We start from the raw sequence: 23,815 nt of genomic DNA on the forward strand, positions 1-23,815 counted from the left end.
AACAAAAACATCTAGCGTTCAATATATTTGGAGGTATTTAAAGATAGATAAGAAAAATGTTACATTAAAAGAATTCGAGCTACGTATTAATTTGACATGCGCACTATTAATATCAATATGTAACCACCTTTATATAAACAATATTATACTCGTTATAAAGCATCCATGTTGTACGGTTACCATTTTAACTTGTTTATTATCTGACAAATATATTACACTTATTGTTATACACTCATTTCTTATATAGACAAAGCATCTTCATGTATTGATGATAGTAACAATAGCGAGAAAGCTCAGAAATATCTATTGTATTGAACATTAGAAATTTTAGATTTTGGCCTTGTAAAATTGGCATGTAAAAAGCAGAAATAATATGTGCATAAGACTGATTATTTTCTTTTTCTGTAAGCTTACCTGTTGTGCAGCTGCGGTCCGATATCTTGTAGACTTCTTGGCACGAGGTGAACCGGTCTTGCAACAGAGGCAGCAAAGGAATCGGCACGTATGTTTGTAAAAACACCGAAAACCGGTTCCGAAAACAGAGCCAAGGTTGGCCAAACACAGGAGAGTGAGGGGAATGCCCACTAGGGCATAGAATATTGTAACGATACGACCATAAGCTGTCTTTGGGGCGATATGCCCGTACCCTGTAAAAGAAGTAGAATGGCATTAAATCCAAATATATATATATATATATATATATATATATATATATATATATATATATATATATATATATATAATAAGTAATTAATTGGAAAAGTTTAATAAAGTCAACTGCATAAACATAAGGCAATGCCTTACGATTAACCAAATTTTTAATCATAAGGTATTATGACAAGAAGACATACTGTTTACGCTTATATGAAACGATAAATGTGCTCACTGCCTTGTACTATGGATTACAAATTAAAAGTCGGTTTACCTTAGCTTATTTACTTCACTCACGCACACATAATATATATAGTTTTTACATACCCGTAACACCATTTAAAAAATAGCGTTACACTACGATGCTGGAAATAAAACTGGGACTAATGCAGAAGCTTGTAAACTAATAATTACGTTGACTGGAAAAGATTAAGTGGCTTACAGGCTAAATACTTTTCTAACAAAACACTTAATAAATTCTATAATTCTAAAGTTTTACATGTTAAACTTTCAAGCACACACACACACAGAGGAATATATATATATATATATATATATATATATATATATATATATATATATATATATATATACATTCCTCTCTGTGTGTGTGCTTGAAATATATATATATATATATATATATATATATATATATATATATATATATATGGTGGGTAACACAAATTTGCTGTTTTTGAAAATTATTTTTCAAATAAATAAGTTGATCTCCGCCACCCTACCTGCATGCCTATATATATATATATATATATATATATATATATATATATATATATATATATATATATATATAAGTGTGGGTGGAGTTAAATAAACGAAAGACTAATTATTATAAAACTATTATTGACTAATGCATGTAAAATATATCTTTCGTTTCACTTTTAAAAATTTAAGATTTTTTAAATTATCAGTTCAACGAGAGAATACGGAAAATTAGTAAATACATTACTTGATAAATTGCACATATCTTACGAGGTCTAGCATGTTGTATTAGATTTTTTTTACTTGAATAGCATTTCAATGTAAATAGTTTATTCAATATAATCCGATAATTTTCTCTAAAATGAAGAAAATACGTTATACTCTTGTAACTGCGACATATTCATAAACACTCATATAGTAGTCAGAATAAAACGTAGGTATTAGGCCGTGATATTATAAAGCTAATTTTGAATAACATGATGTTAATTTATTCTATCCACCAATAGACACCGCAAATAACATCGTCTTTTTTCAGTTTTTTTTTTTTTAGTTGCATGTTTCACTTACGAAATATAATAGTCAAATAAATAAAAAAAATGTATATGGATGTCTTTACATTTCGTTAAAAAAAACAGGAATATGTAATATATATTATTATTTACTGGAGGGCGTTTACACTTTTGTGCGCCTTTTAAAATGAATTATATCTGTAAGAACAGATACTCAAATATGCCCACTTTAATAATTTAATGGATATACGAAAAATCATTTTAAAAAAAAACGTCATCCTATCGTCTATATTATAATACACTTTGTGTCAAAATAAAATTGTAAAATTTCAAATTAGAATTTTCTGCATTCAGCAATAATGCATTCCGACATTGTAATTTATTCAAATAGCCTAAAGTAGAATTAAAATTGCAATCGTTCTCGTAAGGAATCGTTTCATTTATAAGTGCATCCATTTCACAATATACTGAGATTAAAATTCTCTATTCTTTTTACTTTATGTCTATATTATTCTATGATTGTAATTTGTTGCTACTAAATGTAGAGGTATCGCCCTCGGCGATGCAGAAGATCCCATAAGATTGGAGATTATACTGAAATCATGTATTTAAAATGTATATTCTCTTTCATTAAAAGAAGTTGAATGTAATAGGGTATTGTTACGCTATTTGAACTGTATAAAGTAGAATCTTCCAACAAAAGTGAGTTTATCAGGTTTGACGTAGTGCAGATTATTTTTTTAGAGAGATTAACAATGCATTTATATTAATTCATAGATGGATGAAGGCTAGGGTAAATGCTTATATACAATTAAAATTTCGATAACTGATATTATCTTACAAATAACACACACACATGTGTGTGTGTGCGTGTTTATATAAGTTTAAGTATAAACAATACGTAGTCCCGACAATAACAATCCTACTTTGTTGGTTAACCATAGACGATTATCTGGTGACCTAAACCTCGGATTTTGCGAAGCTTGATCTTTATACAAAATGAAAAAAACGCGTAACATTTTAAAATTTCAATTCAAGACAAGGATTACGTGAGTGACAACGCATATAAAAGAAAAGTGGAGGAAGTAATAAAATGCATATACGCGGAGATAGAGGACAAAAAGTGTTATAATAGTTATACAGATGTGCATAAAAAGAAAATAGGAAAAATGTGAATCTAAGGAGACAATAGTTGATGAAGGACAGGCTATTAATATGGTAAAAAATTTAAAGAGAAATGAGGATAACGGCCTCTTACTAAGGTAGCGTATAATTGAACACTATCTGAAATATAATGTGTTGGGACTTTATGTAAATAATGTGAAATTTTATATAAACACAAACCGGAATATTTAATTACCGCTCATATTTATTTAAAAAAATATTATAATAATGAGTTACAAATGATAAGTTAAAACAAAATAAAATAGTTTGGAAATAAAAATATTAATCTAGATGAATTAATCAAAAGTGATGCATCAAATTCCATAGTTTAATTTCTAAATACATATTTACAAGTAATAGGCATAGAAACAATATAATATAGATGAATATAATATGCTTGAAAAGTATGTTTATTATAGTATTTGAAAAGAAAATATCCAAATGAGTTTACTAGGATCAGTCATTTGATACTAGGAGTGATAAGGTAAGTATAGTGAATTTTAAGATATATCATCATATATGTTTGCTATTCTGGCAGCAAATCATTATTTACACAGGTCTGATTCCACACGACAGACTTATTCCTTTTTCCGATCTTTCTGGATATCTTTTCGATTTACAAAGCAGTCTTTTACATTCATTAGGCATGCTATATAGAATGGCACCCAAAAGTTGTTGTTCGGAAATATTTTTCTCATCTATCGGTGCATCCACTTATCGTCAGAACCAAATGTTTTTTCTTCATTTTCATTTAATTTGAGGCTATATATATATATATATATATATATATATATATATATATATTACTGTGATACAACGAAACAGAATTGTATGTCGATGACTACAAATATATTTTAAGCCCCTTCTTTGAGTAGAGCACTGTCGTAAATAAGCTCACCCGCTACTTAATTGGCTGAAAAATGCGAAGCTCGTTGTTTGTTTGTTTATAAACAGGTTGTTTGAGCACTGTAAGAGTAGTGGCGGATGTCTATTAAAATATACATTCCGACGAGTTATTTGCGGGCGTCCCTTCTGTGCTCGAGTGGGAGAAGTGCCGACTGTCAACACGGCGGTTCTAGGTTCAATCCTTGGCTTGGGAGAGATGCTAGTCTAGCAGCACTGATCAGTTGCGATACAACGAAACAGGACTGTATGTCGATGACTACAAATATATATACACACACATATATATATATATATATATATACATATATATAATTGTCTACAAATGTGAGTGCATGAGGGTTATAGGCGAATTATTTTAATTTTGTTTTTAATTTGACTTTCTAGTTTCTTATGTTATAGTTTAATAATTTAGTTTCATGTTAGTTATTAAATATTTGCTCCGGTTTTAAACGAGATCCGGTTTAAAAAGAACTGTAGTATTTTTAATAAGTGTGGCTTCTAGTAATTTTAGTCGTGTGAAGCTGTTAAGATATTGAATTTTAGTATTCATAGTTAAAATATTTGTAATGCCGGACGGTTGTATGTTTTTATCGTTGGACGTTAGATGTTTTTTTATGGCGCTATTGCCAGCTACCTGATAGGTTAGTCGTCGGAAGAGTGTTGCTGTGTAGCCTATGTATACGTTGTATGAGTTTTTAGAGTGGGGTCGGCGACATTTCTGAAGAGGCAAAAAATTATACTAAGTTAGTTTTGTTTAGAGTGGTGCTTGTATTATTTTTTATTATTGTATTGGAAGTTTTAAATTTAGTATAATGTTATTAGTTTGATCTTTTTTTATTGTTTTGGTCGGTTGGTCTGGTGTATCTTTTAATTAGGTTCGTTATTATATTTTCATCTGTTCTGTAGTTAGTGTGCAAAATGTTTTCATAGTATACGTTGAAGCTGTAGTTTTGAGGTGTATGTTTTTATTGTAAAGTGAGTTTTAGTAGAGTTGTATGTGTTTATCCACGATTTCATTGGGCAAGTTATTGTTTATTAGGGCTTGTTTTATAGTTGTTATTTTTTTTTTGTAAAACATATGACGGGTGTATGCTACATTGTATGAACGGTCGATCAAAATTCTATAAATGCAGTTTTATATTTATCTGTGCATTCACTATAGTAATTTCGCAATATTGCATGATTGTTTGTATTCTGTATCATACATAAGATCTCAATCAAAATAAAGTTATGCACTTATTACATGTATTGTTACTTATGTATAAGATATATTAATAGGTTGTATTCTCAACTTTTTCAGTTGATTAAGATCGAAATGCACTAAAATTATGAAGTTAAGAAAGATGGCTAGAAATGAAAAATTAACATCAGGGCTTTATAATGACAGATACCAACATAAAAATTGAATTTCCAATCTAAGATAATAATTGTTAGTAATTTCATCGCATAAAATAGCAGCTACCGCATGTTATGAGGTCTAGTAGAAAACCATGCGGGAATTGCAAACACCAGTTAATGTCATCCATAATATCTTACGCAACATTTACCGCCATATCCGAAATATATATTTGACATAGTTGTGCTGCAAAACTTATTTAAACATCCCAATTAGATTTAAAATTCATTCATAAAAAGTAATAAAGACAATCATAAAATAAATTATCAGAAAAACATATTTTAACGAATTAATCACACCAGTCCTTACGTTTGAGTATGGTTCAGGCATATAGTTGTGAGAAAAACACAGGATTTAATTTTATTATATTCCTTATAAATAGTTATTTTAGGTTATTTTTATTATAGGCAGTGTATCAATTTCGCTAATACAATATATAATAATTGTTTTATATTAAAACCGAAATTCTATCTCATAAGTCTCTGGGACTACTGGCTATTCTTTTCTACGTGAACATTTATGTTTAAAATAAAGAAGTCAACAGGCATCACCTGCCTTTTGAATAATAATCATTAATTCTAATTCGCAATTTGTATTAAGTTGTTTATTTAAATTATACTCTATTAAGGGGACGGTAATATGTACACTGTTAAGCTACAATCTAACAATCCTGAGCATTTAAGAGAATACCCATTCTCATATGTGTGTGTGTGGGGGGAGGTGTATACCTTTATATACACACAAAGATTGCGTGTAAATAAATTAAGCATAATAAAAAGATATATTAATATATGGGCATGATCTCAGGATATAATATGCTACTCAATGTGCATTGAAAGTTTACTCTGTTTTATGGAATGCATGTTATTATTTTGATAATATAAAATATAACAAGAATTATATATTTTTCCAATAGCTTTTTTTATTTTAATACACAAGTAGCGTAATTAATTTTATATATAGTCCTAGAAATACACCTTATTTGTACTGCTGTAGAAATAAAGCTAATGAAAACGTAGGTAGACGAGGTAAACAAAGAAAGTAAAAAAAAACAAAAAACAAAAAAAACAGAACGACTGGATCTTAGATGAACACTTTATCCTTTAAGTGGTGCTACCTCTTTCATAGTTTCCGTTCGGTTAAATTTACTTTTTCAATGTCGCTATCTCTTATTGATCATTAAAAGAACCAGGATGCAATAAGCTAAGGACGAGAAGGCTTCATGAACTTAAAAAATCTGAAAGAATAGAATGTACCTTTATTTATCGTACTTATTTTAATTAGTGCACTGCGTGGATACCATTCGGGAATCAAATTCAACTACTTTCAGTTTCATTCACCTGAAAGCCGTTAGAAACGTTAATATTTTATCAGAGAACAAATGTGTTCTTTTTTCATCTGTAATTCAATTCTTTTTAGTGCGTTTATCATGCTATTCATTTTCGTATTGAAAGCATTTTTAGAATGTATTTTACACTCAGCATTTCAAAAATTGCCGAATAAAATGGTTTTTAATACGGACAAATATATCTTATTTTAGGTCCTAATATCATATTCATCTCTCTGCCTTATATGTGTTCTTGTATACGTATTTACAATCGAAGGAGTAAGAGGAAATATTACAAACTGTATTTAATATAAGAAACATTTCATGGTGACCGTCTTCGCACACGAATATATACATGAAATGTATATACCAATAAATTACATTGATCTTCCCTTTACATTGGTATTAAAAGAATATAGTTCTTTTTTTAATCATAAAAACAGTGTTTGATTTTCATTGTAAATCAACAGAATAAAGTACTATCTTGAGAGACACAACACAAAGTTTATTTTAATCAACAGAAATATGCTTGAAAGAGCAAATGCTAAAACAAATAGTTTTAACAAAAAGAGGGGAATAAAAAACATTTACGACAGTAATAAATTCATTTCGTCGAACACGTCGGCCTGTTTATTACAATATACAGAAGGACAGAAATGTTGTCAATGTTAATAATGAACTTAACGTATTCGATTTCGAACTTAGTCATGCAAATGATGCAACAAAATGGATATTTTTAATTTCCTATTTAACTTAGGAAGAAAGTAGGGATTAATTTTTTTCTGTATGCCGACCATTTGCAATAGAATATTTAATTTAATGTTAATCTCTCACTCACTATCTCACTCACACACACACTCTCTCTCTCTCTCTATATATATATATATATATATATATATATGTTTATAAGCTATGTTAAGCTCTCTCTCTCTATTTTTTATAAGCTATGTTAAGCGATATATATATATATATATATATATATATATATATATATATATATATATATATATTGTCGGTGTGCGTTCGTTTTTTTTTTCATTGTAAAACACCAGAATGCTGCACTATCCTCAGCTTGCAAACATACCTTATCCGTTGAATGACAAAAATACAATTATTTGAAGCACGATTCTCATTCGATTCATTGGCGCAGATACACACATTTGAAATCACTCGCAAATTACAATTTTCGAACTTAAAAGCCATAGTTTATTATATAGGGAGACGTAGTTTTGTTGGGGACATTACGTAATCTGGAATTTAAGTAGAGTTTCAAAAGTTTCGTAATCTAAAATATTATTCTTACACGTCCGTGGACAGTTCGACAGAAAGAAATCAGTATCGCATTAAATAAATCAACTTTCTATTTTACTTTTCTGCACTTTTCATACCTCTAACTACTTGTACCTCTTCGACGTAACTGAGTAATGAATTTATAACGCAACATTTTAATGCACGTATTTCTGTCATCTCAATTTAAACACAACAATACATAAAAGTAAGCGATTCCAGTGTCATATGCATTCCTGTTTTTACTTTCGATGCTATCGCCGATTGTCGTATAGAATATTTAATTTTATACAGGTCGATTTTATATGCTTTGTATGCTCTGTTTCTCTATATGCTATCGATTTATTGAGTCCTAATATTACACGATACGTTTAATAAAAATTTAAACAATTTCATAAAATTAATCTATCGAGAACCCCGCTTATTCTTGTAGTGAGTCCGTACGTTACCTTTTTAAGTAAAGCGAAATGTTTGGCGGTCAAATTGCCTCAAATATTGCCAGATACGGGACTGCTTAAAACAGGCCAATTTGCCAAACGTGCACAAGTATGACAATATCCTACATTTGATGTAGCCGTACTTTCGAATATTGGTATATATCCTGCTTTTAAATACTATTTCTATCTCTTCCTTTTATCTCATATAACAGAAACTTTGCTTTGCGTCTCGGAGTTCGTTCTCTATTGACTCGAGATCAACACGACCGATTTTTATTATATTTAGTATGAAAGTACTTTATGTGCCTTTATTGACCTTGAATAATTACAGATACTCAAAAACAATCGGATAAAGGAAGAGAAGGAATGTTTACCAAAGTTAACACTTTATACAGCCTTACATCCAAACTGCATTTGAAAAGTGTTATTACAACAGAAACTGAACGGCCCGGCATATTAAATAAGCAGTAGGTTCTTTGAAATGCCATGGCGAATTCGAAATGTTTGTTTTTAAGGCTCAAGTTACCCATGATACTTTCATTTTTATTTTAAACCTAAATTCAAGCAAATGCAACCGTACGAACAGTAAAACCAGGTGTTTAAACATCAACAATGGCTTCTTTGTTGTGATAGTGGCACGTTCGAAATAAATGTTTCTGTTTAGAGCACACTAGTAGCATTATAATTGACTTTGGCATCATAAAGTTTTATTCAGTCATTATATGCACATAATATTTTATAATATAAACAGTGGTTCTCTACGTTGCAATGTAGACTACAATGTACTGTGGTCTTAGTCGCTGCGCCGCGCATAAGAAGCTTCCCAATTGTTCACCGCAATGGGTTCCCTTAGAAGAGCAATCAATCAATCGATTTAGTGGTAAAATGATCGATTTAATTGATATCGATTACAAGAAAAAATATTTGAGTGTTTAGCATTTCTTGATCACAATTCAGTCTCTTAAAACTATGAGTCCCCTCGCTTGTAATATTAAGTAAATAGTCAAAATATTGCCTTAAACACTTTCTTCATTTATGAAATCATCTAGCTTTATTGAAAAACAAAACAAACGTTTTTTTAAAAAATATACATCGAAGTAATTTAGTTTTTCCTAGTCAAAACAAAAGAAAATGAAAGAATGCTGTTTCCCTTTGTACTAAAAAATGATGAAACATATTAAGCTAGAAATTGGCATATACGAATTCTGAAGAAATTTCTCTAAAGGAGCAAGAGTAAACTAGTAATATTATAAAACAGGCAAGTGTGCGAGTTAAGGTTTTCTTTCACTTCTTGTGATGTTTCGAACACGACCATAAAATGGACTAGGCAAAAACGTCAAATTGGGTGCAAAATATCCAGAAAATCTATCTATTATATATATAAATATAAAAATAACGTGTCTCTGTGTGTGTCTGTACATTTTCCTACGCAATAACTATCATTTATCAGTGTACATACTCGAAATTTGATATACAGGGTACAGATATTTGGGAGAATCTTTGTAATCCGTTTTCGGCAAAAAATTTGGCTGTTAAGTTGTCAAAGTTCAACGATTTGGCATGTGAGAATTCTACAAAACTCCTCCGTCTATTTTGGGGTTAAACACTTGAAATTTTAGATATAGGTTCGTTGTACATGGATCTAACTTAATAACTTTATTAGAGGCCAAATCAATAAATGTTAAGGAGCAATAATAGGGGTCAATGTTTAAAAAAATGACCGCTTTTTGTTTTGCTCCACATACACCTCCAAACACCCGGGCAACGCTGGGTTGAAATGTTATTAGTTGAATATTTTTGAGAGAATATATTTGTACTTATCTAATAGTTTTCAATTGAAAAGTTATAGACTGCATTAGGATTTTTATTTTCTCAATAATTAAACTTACTAACAAAATTACTTACTGGCGCTTGTTGTATTTTATTTATATTGCACAGCATGACTGTTTTATTGACAAATAAATAAATTGATTTGGTTATTTTATATTTCTACTTATTGCAGAATCACTCAACTTTGAAAAGTTATTTTTCAATTTTTTATATATTCAAAAAGTAATCGTGATACATAGATCTTTCTTTTTAGAAATGTTTTTTCCTTTACATGGCATGATTGCGTTATACAACAAGAAAATAAAACAATAGCAACGTTTATTATTCTCTTTGCTCAAGAAACCTGTGTCTTCTGAACTTGAGCTGTAAGTAAGGACTCAACCACCTGATTCTCTGTGGTTTAAAGTAAACCTGGGAACAATTATATAAAATAAAACCGCCCTCATTTCGTAAAGTCATCAAATTAAGCATCACTGATGAATGAGTTTTATAGTCATAACCAGGATAGCAGTATAATAGATACGTTTAATGTATTTTGCTAAAGCCCATTTTTCATATACGTTGCTTCTCCGTTATTTTTGCATTTATTTCTAAGGTAGTTAAATTCTAATACGATGCTATGATTATTGTATCCCTTTTTATCTCGCTCCAACTTCCCATCCTCTAAACTCATTGCTTTATTTATCGTTACAAAATAGAAAATATTGAATATCTCAATAAGCAAACCGTTTATGAGACTTACATGTATATATTTTGTCTCCATATGTTTCTGGTATTTATGCTAATATCTATGCATAAGGAAATCTTTGATTCATATGACACTAATACGAAAAGGAACTTTTAACTTAGGTTAATCTTGAATGTCATGTATATATATAGCCATGATGGCGACGAACATCTTATTTTATAATCCACGCGAAGAATATTGCTTTGAAACAGAACAATGGTTCTAGCTGTGTGACGCCTGTTTAAGCCTTGATTTTTTTCACTATTATCTCATAATACTTTGCAAAATGAAAGAACAGCGCTCACCACAAAGAATAGAATTTGCCTAACAATCAGCATTTTTAGTATTCTCTATTTCTGTATAAAAAAAGCTCGCAATTAAGTTGATTTATTTTGTTTGTTTATTAGAAGTTTAAAGTCAATCAAGCCGCATCCATCTTCAACATAACTTATAGACAATCTACCTTACAAAAACTTGTAATATCCGTTAAATTTATCAGTCGATAAGAAGCACAACATGGTTAGGGATTGAATAAAGATGAACGCCTTTTCAACACTATACTTTTGTCATCAAAATCGGTGAAATTGCCGAATTTTTCAATTAAATAGATTAATTAATAGATGCCGGGAGAAACTTAACATGCCTTTCCAGAGTGATTTGCCTATGATAATTTTAAACTACATTGCACTGTGGATAACCTTATATTGATTTTATAAAATTAATTATATATAATAAGTGGAATTTAAAACAAAAGTCAAGGAATATGGTTCAAGTTTTCTTTGAACAGAAATATTTATTTTGAAGGCTACTCCGTTGTGTCAAACAACCCATTGTTTAATTTATACGCCAAATATTTATTTTTGTACAGTGATAAAACTACTGAAATACAAATGTGATATGAGGCGATATGCAATGTTTACTTTATTTCAATATCGGACTTTAAGATGTTTTTTTTTCATTACGGATTAACGGTTTCCGTATTCATCATTTCAATACAAAACCTATTTACCAACACTCCTAGACACAGGAATTAGATTTGTATAAACTTTCCTTATAATAAGCTTAATTGTGTCAGATTCAACAGGGAACGGATCACCCCGCACACATATACATATACAAAATACATTTGCTGTATAAGAAAAGGATTCGAATACGTTTTAACTATATGCATTTTTTCAAACAGCTCCCACATAAATGTGTATTTTAATCAACATTGGTATAGATTTTCTAAAAAAAAAAAAATCCTTGATCGCTCTCACGTGTTTAGTGCATTTTTCTAACTAAAATGGAGAGCCTGCGTTGGTCGGATTAAATGAGGTTAAAAAAGTGATCAGCCTTCTATAATTTATTGGCACGTAAATCGATGAAACCGCGTATATTTTACTGAAATCCGTTGATTGCCTCCTTTAGTCAGGGACATACCGCCGGAGTTTCTGGGAATAATTTTCACATTCTTCCCGACAGTCACTTCGTTCACAATACATTATAACTCTTTCATTAAAAAAATTATTTCATATATGTAAAACAATTTAATGCGTAAGAATTATAACGTTGGAAAAAGCTTATTTTTTATTAGATAAAATAACCGACTACCATAGCATGTCGTAATAAAATTATCCTGGAACTAAAACTCCACAAATAATTGAAAAATATAACTAATACAATGAAATATATAAAAATAACAATCGTGATAAGAAGTCATATTCTGCTTTAATAAAAAAAAATCCTCATAAAAATACTTGTATATACACAGATGTCCAATAATAAAATACATTTTCAATATACATGCTATAAATATACATTGGAAATATAGATAAAATTGTATTAAAACCCGCATGAAATCGGATGTCATATTAAACGGTAGATTTTTCATTCTGTACAATAATTAAGAATCACCGATCGCCCAATACCACATAAATACACTAAATATTTTATAGATCCGGTCTATTTATATTAAAAATCATAACAGCCTTTATATTTTCCGATTATTTACCTGTAATAATATCATTTACAATATCAGAGCTTTTGTATTCCAATTCACATTACTTTTTAAGATTAATAAATATATTGTACTTTTCAATAACGTTCATGGATATCCTATAGAAGAAATTCCTATTTTATAGAATATTTCAATAAACAACATAAACTCCTGCAAAATATGCGTATGTTGATTAGGGTAATATATTACACTAGCGGTGTACCCAGCGTTGACCGGGTGTGGAGAGGTGTGTAGTAAGACACCCAAGGGTATAGAGAGATATTTACACAGGTAGGTGTGGGGGGATCAAAACAACGGTAGGCCCTCCAGGTGGTGAGAGGTGTTAACAATGTTAATAAGGATGCAAGCTCGAACCCGTAATGCGAGCGAAGAACAGAAAGGTGAAAAAAAAACTGTTTTAGCTGATGCGTCCATCACTTAACCGGAAGTCGCGAACGTTCGATTTAAGTGTATTTAATCAAACGGGGACATCAACTGGCGAAAACGTCGAAGAAAAAAAGTAACTCCTCTTTGTAGTAAAAGGCCCAGTTAAAGATACAAGAATCAATGTTTTTGCCCCTTCTTTCCTTATTTGCCATCCGAGAAATCGAGCTTTAAAACAGTACCGAATTTGTCATAATCGGACGCATATGTAAAAAACGTTTTTTTTACAGACATACCACCACACGCAGCCACGCATGTTGCCTTTTATATTATAGAAGACTAGCCGGAGTACTCGGCGTTTACTGGGGGTGGATAGGTGGTGTAGTAAAGAACACAAAGGTCGCAGATATGTGCAAACGTGGTATTAGCATGAGCATAAAGATTGGGGGCAAAATACAAACAGCGTTAGACAGTTCGGATGGGAAGAGGTGTTAAAATGGTGGTAGTAGGCAGATAGGCTCGAACCCGTGCCGCGTAGGAGGAACAGAAAGTAAACTAATTAGCTGATGTGTCCATCACGAAATTGGAAGTCGCGAGCGTTCGAATTAACGGTAGTCAATCTAACGGTGACAATAGCTTGCGAAAGTTTCGAGGAAAAAAGCGACCCCTGCCTTAAGCAAACTGCCCAGTTGAAGGTTAAGTAATTAATGTTTTTTGGACAATTCTTCAATATTTGTCGTGCGAGGGACTAATCACAAAAACGATATAGAAATTGCCACTTTGAGGCGCGTCGGTCGGAACTTTTTGCGAGATATACAGACACACACATGCACACATTTGTCCTTTTATATAATGGACTAGCCTTGGTGTCCGGTGTTGCCCGTGTTCTTGGGTGTGTGTGTGTGTGTTGAGCAAAAAAAAAAATGTAGTCGGCAGGCATGCTCGAACCCATACTGCGAAGGAGAAAAAAACGAAGAAAACAGGACGTTTTTGCCGTTGAGTGCATCACCAAACCGGATGCGGCGAAGGTGTAAATAAAGGTTAGTCAATCGAATAACTTGAATGACTTCGAAAATATAGGCAGAAAAACGCGACAATGTTTTAGATTTATACGGAATATATCAATCATCATCATCATGACGGGCTCCTTGTCCGGTCCAATGTGACTCTTCCTCTCCAGAGTTTCCTGTCTTCCATCAGCTGCCTCAGATCTTCAGATTCACAGTTGGCGTCGTGTGTTATTTGCTGGTTATACGTGGATCTAGGTCGTCCTCTGCTTGCGCATCCATGTCGTGGAGTCCATAGCAATACATATTTCACCAATTCATGCTTGCTCTTCAGAGAATGACCAGAAAATCGTAGGCAGCTTTCTCTGATAGTATTATATATGGCAGGTAGGTTGCTATAAAGTTGCTGTTTCGTGGGAATGTTTTGCGAAGATATATTTAATACTGTTCGTAGCATACAGGTGTATGTGCCGTCTAGTTATCTTTCTAATCTTTTGGTGAGTGTCCAGGTTGTAGCACCGTAAACAAGGACAGACTCTACCACTGCCCTGAAGAACTGCCTTTTCAGTGTTAGTTAGTCCATACTGAACGTAGCTCATCTAATGCGGTCCATGCTTTTGACATGCGAATTTCGATATCTCTCTCTGTGGAAACTATGTTGCTGCCCAGATACGTAAACTCAGCGACTTCTTTCAGTGTTGATCCAACCAGAGCCCTGATATCTCCTTTTGCATTGAAAGTCATAAACTTTATTTTATCCGCATTAATGTGGATACCAATGTCATTTGCAGACTTTTTCTAGCTTACGTAACAGTGTTTGCGCATCAGCAGTGCTGTTCGCGAACAAAGCAATATCATTTGTGTAATCTGCATCAGTTATGTGTGCTGATTGATGACGTCTGTTTCTGGATTAATTTAGGGTAACGCCTAGCGTGTTGCGTATATCCACAAAGGTGCGAAGTACAAAGTCAAAGCAGACAATGAAAAGAAAAGGGCGCAAGAGTATCTCCATGTAGAACCCCGGTTCGGATATCGAAAAATTCAGTGTCCCTATCTGGCGACCTGACCATTGCTCGAGTGTTCTCATATAGCATCATGATAGCATTAATGACTTCATTTGGAATGTCATATGCTTTTCATATGCTGGCCATTTTCCTCTATGTACGGAGTCGAATGCTTTACAGAAATGTACAAAGATCATGACTGCCTCAATGTTTGGCCCCTTTCAATTTGTCTCCTAACCGTTAATATTTATGTGAATAAAAGTTTTTTTTCATTATTTTAAAAATGCCGCGAAGAGCATATCGATCCTGTTGATTAAAACTAAAAGCAAAAATAAATAGTTTCAAATTTAGTTGGACGTCGATTGCATCTTTTGTTAGTTGAACAGAATCATCTTATGTGAGTAAAGGATTTTTTTCATTACTTCCAAACTGTTGCGAAGAGCATACCGACCCTGGTGATTACGTCATAGCTCGTACGAAGGTTACAACAATATAGGATTAGTTCAACAGGCTATACCGTCGGATGATAGAAACACTCACTTTAGACCTAAATCGTGGCAGAATGATTATATAGTCTACGGTAATCATGTAGGACCACTCATGACGGAAGCCTGATGTAGAACCTGAACTGGCTAATGAACCCTGGCCACGCCATGGGGAGCAGCATGACAGGTATGCACCTTAGCTGAAGAACTAAAGAATCAGGCAATGGCAGGGCACAAAGACGCTGAGCGGAAGAATAATTAAGAGATCAACGGTCAGGTTCAACTAGTCTAATTGAGAAACTACTGCGATTCGAATGTAGACGTAGCTCACACAGGTGATATTATCCGAGCTATCGAAAGATTCAACATGACGGAATTTATGAACCATATAAAATTAAACGTCATCTAGTAAACGATATTAAATATACGACGGCGAGTATATTTAATTAAAAATCGCCCTTTTTGTTAATTAGGGAAATCACATTTCTTCAAAAGCGGATAAAACCTAATAAAATAAATGAGTATAATTTGAAAATATATATTCATGCTTTTTAGTTATTTCATCATACGTATTTATACATATAAATCAAGGGACTATATGCATTAAAATCTTAATATTCATTAGTGAATAAGTACATGATGATTTTATATCTAGTTTTTTTTATAGAAATCGCATTGAAGTACTTGATATTAGATGCTAAAAGAATAAAAGAGGAGTACCGTTAGACAAGTGATACTTATTGACTTTAGTCTTTGGGAAGATGTTAAGCTAGGAGAAAGAGTAAAACAAAAAATAAAGCTGGGGCAGAGTTAAATGACCCCTAGTTTTTGGATGGAAGGATTGATTACGAATATGTATTACAAGGAAATAACCGAAACGTGATCTGATTAACAGTGCTAGACCAACAGCACAGATAAGCTGTACAAATGGTACGAATGAGTGTAAGTATTAATGAGATATTTACAATGAACACAAGAGATTAGAATTTATAAACATGTACAATTTTAAAGATGCCAGTTTAAAATAAAGACACAAGTATTTACTAATTCCCAAATATTCGGTTTTATTCTTATTGTTTTATTGTTGCGTAAAATTATTTCAGCTTCCGTATATCTACGTCTACTAACGTGGTATGTTGAACAAAAATATTTGTAGCATCAATATCGCACTATTGATCTTTCTATGAGAACGTTGTATTTACTCATATGCACTTACTATTCCAAGTAGTTAAATTACATGAAAATATAATATATATGTATATACTTACACACACTACTGTTTTCTCCTTTCGGAAAACACCAGTGAAGGATTTCACGATTAACCCCGGTCGACGAATTTAACCCTTGCAACAAATGCATCTCTTACTAAATTAAAAATCTTTTTACCCTTCAGCCGACGTTAACCGTCTCAAGAAATAATTTGAAATTAACGTTTATCAAGCGCAAAATATAATTCACGTAAATCTAGAGTAATGAAATGATTGTATCATTATAATCCACGAACTTGGGCTATGTGACGGATTTTTTAAATGTACATATACTGTGCCCAAAGGTATGAACTCAATTCTAACAGGTGCAGATATAATAATTATTATTATTTTATACCTGCGCACACTAGTGTTTCATCCTGTCATGGGGCATCGATGTAGAGAGCCAAGTTTAGAACCGGTCGAGGGATTCGAACAATGCCGGCGAAGCCATCTATGACTCAATTAGTAAGGAGTGTATATATTATAAAAGAGCCTAGTGACAATAGGCTAGAAATGAGATTGAAGAGAAGAGAGAAAAGCGTGTGAGGCAAATGCAGAATTCAAGCTATTGTATGCGTGTATTCTCATAAATATCATTCGTATATCAATTAGTTAAGTCCACAGCAGTATTTTCTAGTTGAGAATTTTTTTCTTCTCTGATGACAATTTCAAAGAATGAACACTGCTATCATTTTAATTAACGCTCTATTATATTTTTGGCTTCTCCATCAACATAAACAATATAAGGCCATTATTTAGTTTTAGCTAAAGATTTGCCTCTAGCAGGTATTAAACTCCGGTTTTTGACTTTATTTACCATTTGTGATTTAAGTGTATAAAATAAATCTTTTTAATGAAATATCTACACTTAAAAGCAAAGTAGGGTATTACTAATGCAAAAAATATATATTTTTGTATATAAAACTTGCGATGGAGTAGAGTAGATGCATTAAATTATAGGCATGGAAAACGTGTATTTATCTTAGCAAAATTAAATTAAAATTAAACACACCCACCCACATGGGGACAATATCATTCGATTATTACCATATAATACAATTTTGCAATACTCAATCAATATTTATTCCATTATTTTTACCTGGGCAATGAACATCTTAGAAATATACACTGTTACATTTATTGATAGGATAACACTTTGTCTTATAAACCGTTGCAATGGAGCCAAGCATATATACTTATGTAAACGAAGGAGACGAACGAAATATGAACTGAATTAAGTATAATTTCCTTGCAAGCGTACACTATAAGAATTAGAATCGATATATATATATATATATATATATATATATATATATATATATATATATATACTAGTACCCGTCATTGAATTGGTTCAAAAACAGCCTACAGAATATGACCTCTGATTTATGAAAGTATGATAGGATATGAAGAGGAAGGGTTGTAAAGAGATAGCTTCGACTTCCGGGGTATCAAAACCAAAGCAAACTATGATAAAAGTAAAATAGATAAACCCCATAATTTATTATATCATACCTGAAACACTGAAACACTTATCACAATATTCTGTGGATCTATATAAAAAAAAAACTTGTTAAACTTTGTGACATATTTCCATTCTATGGAGGTCAGGAACGAACGAAAACCTCATGATTTTATGATACCATATTTCTTCAAACTGAAACATAATTATCAAAATATATTACGCAGATAGATATGAAAAGTGTTTATTAAAGTTTGTGCGTATTTCCATTCTATGGAGGCCATTATTATACAATCCCTATTTAAAGTAAAACATATTTATCAAAGTATTATTATGTACATCTATATCAAAAACATTTGTAAACGTGTTTTTTATTTTTTATTTTTTTTTTATTTCCATACTTTGTGAACCAGGCGCGTACGCAGCCCCCAAAATTTTAATGAATCACCATTATGCCGGATCAAACATACCCATCCCTGTGTCTCGATACATCTTCTATCATTATACGTGATCAGTTTTCTATAATAGTCAACCATATAGGAGCCTATTCGTTACCAGACACGTGCAGCTTTATATTATATATATATATATATATATATTATATTATATATATATATATATATATATATATATATATATATAATTTTGTTATATATTTTGGCTTTACAGTTCAATATATTCCAACATAAGTAAATCATGATCAGAATCAAATTTGTTTAAATTGACATATACCAACCTCTGCTATAGGAGTTCGATGTTTACTTTTACATTATTTTTCTTCAATGAAAACAACTTTAAAATCACTTAGCAACACTTACAACAGGTAGCCTGGCAAAATCAACTCATTAGAAATACTTTCCGTCTAATTTATCGATTCGTGGGTGTTTTTCTTTAGCGTAAACATCGACAAACAGAAAAAAGTGTATAGATGTGTAAATTTGAGAGTTATATATGAAAATACCATATAACACCAAATCGAGAGGCCGATGAAGTAGAGTGTCAAAATTAATTAGGAAGAAAGTGATTCTCATTTTTATATACAAAATAATAAACTATAAAAAGACATGTAAAGGATATAATCTGATAATGAAAATGATAAGAAAATGTGGCGAAGACGCGATTTTATTAAAAGAAATATTGGAATATGAAGAACAAGAATGTTTAAAGTGAATTGAATACACACATCGCATAGAATCACATATTAAAAAGAAACATATAAGCAATTAAAGTGACTTTCTTCCAATAAGCATATACTGTTAAAAGTGCCTAATAAAACACCTATACTGGCGACCAATTTTTAGTCATATGCTAGTTGAAAATAATATTACTCCTCATAACTTGTTAAGATGAAACCTACAATTTAATATGTGAACTTGTAAAAGCAGCGTAGGTCTTATCATAGTGAACACATATGTTTTGCATATTAAAATCGAACTGAAATAGCTAAAGTATAGACATGAAAACGTTCAATTATCATAGCAAAAATCACGGTATTAAGACCCACAGGTACTAAATACGCCCACACACACAAATGCGAACAATATTATTCGATTATTTCTCTAGAAGACATTCTTGAAATACTCAATCTAATTTTATTCCATTATTTTTTCTTGCTTCATCATAACTTATAAATATAAAAACTAATAGAATAAAAACAAAATTCTATTATTGTAGGTGTTTAATTGCAAACCTCAATTGTGCTTCAATTTTAGAGCTTCTAAATAAATCAATAAAGTTTAAGTCCTTTTGGAATTATTCACCGGCCTCTTTTATTTATTTGTACACTGTCAATATATTTCATGTTTCTGTAACTGATATCAAACTTACAACACCCGATGGTGCAATTTATTAGAAAACTACTCTCTTTCCAAACTAAAATAAACGATTTTATATGCATTTGCCGGAGTTCAAACACTCTTGTTTTTTATTCAAATAATCGACGTTGCCTCAAAATCAGTCTCAGAGCTCTACTCATTTTTATTTCTAGTTAAAACATCATAGAATTAAACCATTGGGAATATCAAAATCAACCGTTTGTTTCTCCTTTCTTTCAATAATGAAGGTCGTCAGTATTCTAGGCAATTGTGCATTTAACTTTAATTACGTTTACCATAATGTAATTACCGGACATCTGGCTCTATTTCAAACTGCGGTGATCGAAGTGGTACAATAGTGTAATAGGAAAACTTTGCTATAATTATTAAATCAAAGCCGCACATTAGTGTCAATCATTTTATATAAAATTTATCATAAAAGTTTATTGGGTTTTAATAGAAGCGTTGGATCAGATATTATTTCCACCACTATTGCTTTTTACTCACATGCCACGTTTTATTTTCATGTACTACAATAATGCATACATTCATATATATATATATATATATATATATATATATATATATATGAATATAACAGCAATATATATATATATTGCTGTTTTTTTTTCAAATGATGAATACGGTTATTATTGCCTTCGCCACGAAGCTTGTATTCATTTAGAAAGTCGTTATATATATATATATATATATATATATATATATATATATATACATATATATACATATATATATATATATATATGGTATATAGTAATGAAAGCGTGTTGTGAAACTAATGTGTGACACTCCATATATATATAAATTTAACAGTCAGTTGTGTTTCTATTATAAATCCGTTTATTGAATTTTCAAATAAAATATGCATGACATTTGTAAAAGCAAACTAAAACACAATGTGGAAATAAATACATATTTACTTGTTTAAAATTAATATTTCTGTTCTATACGCCATCTTCAGAATTGTATACATGCTCATATTTTTTGTCTTTGCCATGCTGTTAAATTGAAAATTACATCAGTCATAAATAGGCCCGTGTGTTGTTGACTGCGGCGTAACTTTGAAATGCCGGGAGAATACGTTTGGCGGACGTGATTTGAAAGTCCGCGAAAAATGTATAAATTTCTAAAGATCGCGTATAGCTGCGAAATATTCATTTTAAACAAGTAAATATTTGTTTATTTTCATATTATTCTGCAGTAATTTGGTTTCAAACTTATTTCATAGTACTTTAATATATATATATATATATATATATATATATATATATATATATATATATATATATATATATATATATGTGTGTGTGTGTGTGTGTGTGTGTGTGTGTGTGTTGCTTCATTTTCATTGGTGTTTTACTGATCAAAGTGATATAGTTGTACTTATAGACTGGGCAGTCAACATGTCCTAATAAATGGTATTTCTTTTTACTCGCGTATATTATACGAATCTATATTGTAGAGGAATTTCTCCAGCTTGTATGAGCAAGTGAAATGCCACACAGTCGTTTCACAACCCGCTTTCATTACTATATAGAATTTATATTGATTCGGGTTGGGTCGCTAGAATAATGTAGAAACTATCCAAACCACGGATTCTAAAACGGAATATTAATAATTCATATTCAGATGCACTGGATTAGTGTCATCTTTAGTTGTATCGGCTCAACTATTCAGTCCATCATATCTGCGAGCTTATTACGGTTACGCACTAGATAAAGTCCTTGGTAAAATTATGTTGTAACTAACTTTTTCTAGAGTTTAACTGTGTAATCAATAATGCAGCCGAAGTTGAAACTACAATTGTGAGTAAGACATTTACAATTTTATGGAGGAAAATATTGTATAGCAATCGATAAAAAATGGTTCGAAATTCAGTGCAGATTCATAAATTTTTCACAAAATTACAAAGTTCGACAAGAAGCTCGCGGATTACATCGGGTGTATTGACGTGTGTATAACACTCAAGTTGAGAATAATATTCGATATAATCCAAATATGACGAGATTAATACATTTACATATTCCTGGAGTTTTCGGTAAAATGATATTACACAATGCTATTTCTAACTCTTAAATCTATGATAAGATATTATTTGTCCCTAGGTCGTTCCTTATTTCCTGTATGGGTAGATTTTTATAAATTAAAGCAGACAGCGTAAATCTGTCGGCGAAGACGTATTTATGCATTTAATGTTTTGTCTTAAAACCCCTGGATTTAAACTAATAAGGATTATGTAAGCTACTAAAACTGTTCACTAAAAACATTCTGTAGAATGATATGTTCAATGTAAGTTGACTAAAACAAATCAATTTCTATTTTTTTATCATAGAGAATGGATAATCCTGTAGTAAACAGCAAGCAAAACTAAAATGTGGTCAATTTTTTTTTTCTCGTATGTAAAAAAAAGAGGGCAGAGGTCCTTTTGCGATTAACAAGTATGAATTTTATTTAATTGTAATTATTTCTCATACAATACGAAGGATAAGGAGATACGATTCTAATACAATTAAAAGCACACTTTTTGTGGTGTCTATGGACACCGATTTTGAAAACAGCAACCTGCCCTCGTTTTCAAAAACATCACAAATAGTATTCAAACGCGAAATGATAAAAAAGAGGGCGATAGTTATGAGTTTGATGAAATAAACATGTAACCATCATTTACAAAAATTAGTAAAAAATCTAAATGTTATTTCTGTTTTAATTAAATGCATAAGACTTTTAAAATAGATCGTTTGTTTATTTGTAACCATTTATTAAAGTGATTGCTTCTTTAGAGTGATGATTTATAAAGAGCATCCTACTATGGAATTATGATGGCAAAATATAGTACGGGGCATTTATGCTTAAACAAAGTTTTATCTAAAATTAAACGCTTCATTGATATCGTAGGCTGTTTCAACAGCTTTTCGGTCTAGCTTGGATGGAAATATAGAAAATTGTGCATTTTTAGCCTTTTTGCAATCTTGTATTAGACGCTTAAAATAGATATACTCGTTTTATAACGACTGCAATTCAAACGATTAGATATAACGCTACACCGCTTGAATATATATATATATATATGTATATATATATATATATATATATATATATATATATATATATAGTATTATAACGACAATTTGTTTGGAAATACATGAATTGAAAATAAAATTAAAAATTCTGCAATAACTTCTTCCCAATCTAATATATGTCTGGATTCAACGTATCAATTAATAATTTTGTTTATATTAATATCGATTAGGCACACACAATTGTACATCAATGAAAAGTCTATCTTTAGAAATAAAATATGCTTTTTAGCAATATTGAGCAAATGTTTAGAAGGAATTAAATAGAAAGATAAATAGAAATAGCATTGTTACCATATGATGATTCAATATCTTCTGGTGTCGTTCTGATTATTTCTAGAACACCCTTTCTACTTGAAAATTCCATCGCTAATAATAA

The 23,815-nt window shown here is 31.0% G+C and overlaps 1 protein-coding gene across 7 annotated transcripts in view; it reads right to left on the reverse strand.

Annotated features, from left to right (window-relative positions):
• LOC145267860 (uncharacterized) overlaps positions 1-23,815 on the reverse strand; it is a 2,055,798-nt gene that overhangs the window by 50,607 nt on the left and 1,981,376 nt on the right. For all 7 annotated transcript variants that reach the window (XM_080123344.1, XM_080123412.1, XM_080123509.1 and 4 more), the window contains one exon: positions 415-647. In XM_080123344.1, the coding sequence (XP_079979470.1) occupies positions 415-647 (233 nt within the window). The remainder of the gene's footprint in view (positions 1-414; positions 648-23,815) is intronic.

The sequence above is a fragment of the Euprymna scolopes genome, chromosome 1, assembly GCF_053919585.1.
Source record: "Euprymna scolopes isolate OS-2025 chromosome 1, ASM5391958v1, whole genome shotgun sequence".
Classification (NCBI taxonomy): domain Eukaryota; kingdom Metazoa; phylum Mollusca; class Cephalopoda; order Sepiida; family Sepiolidae; genus Euprymna; species Euprymna scolopes.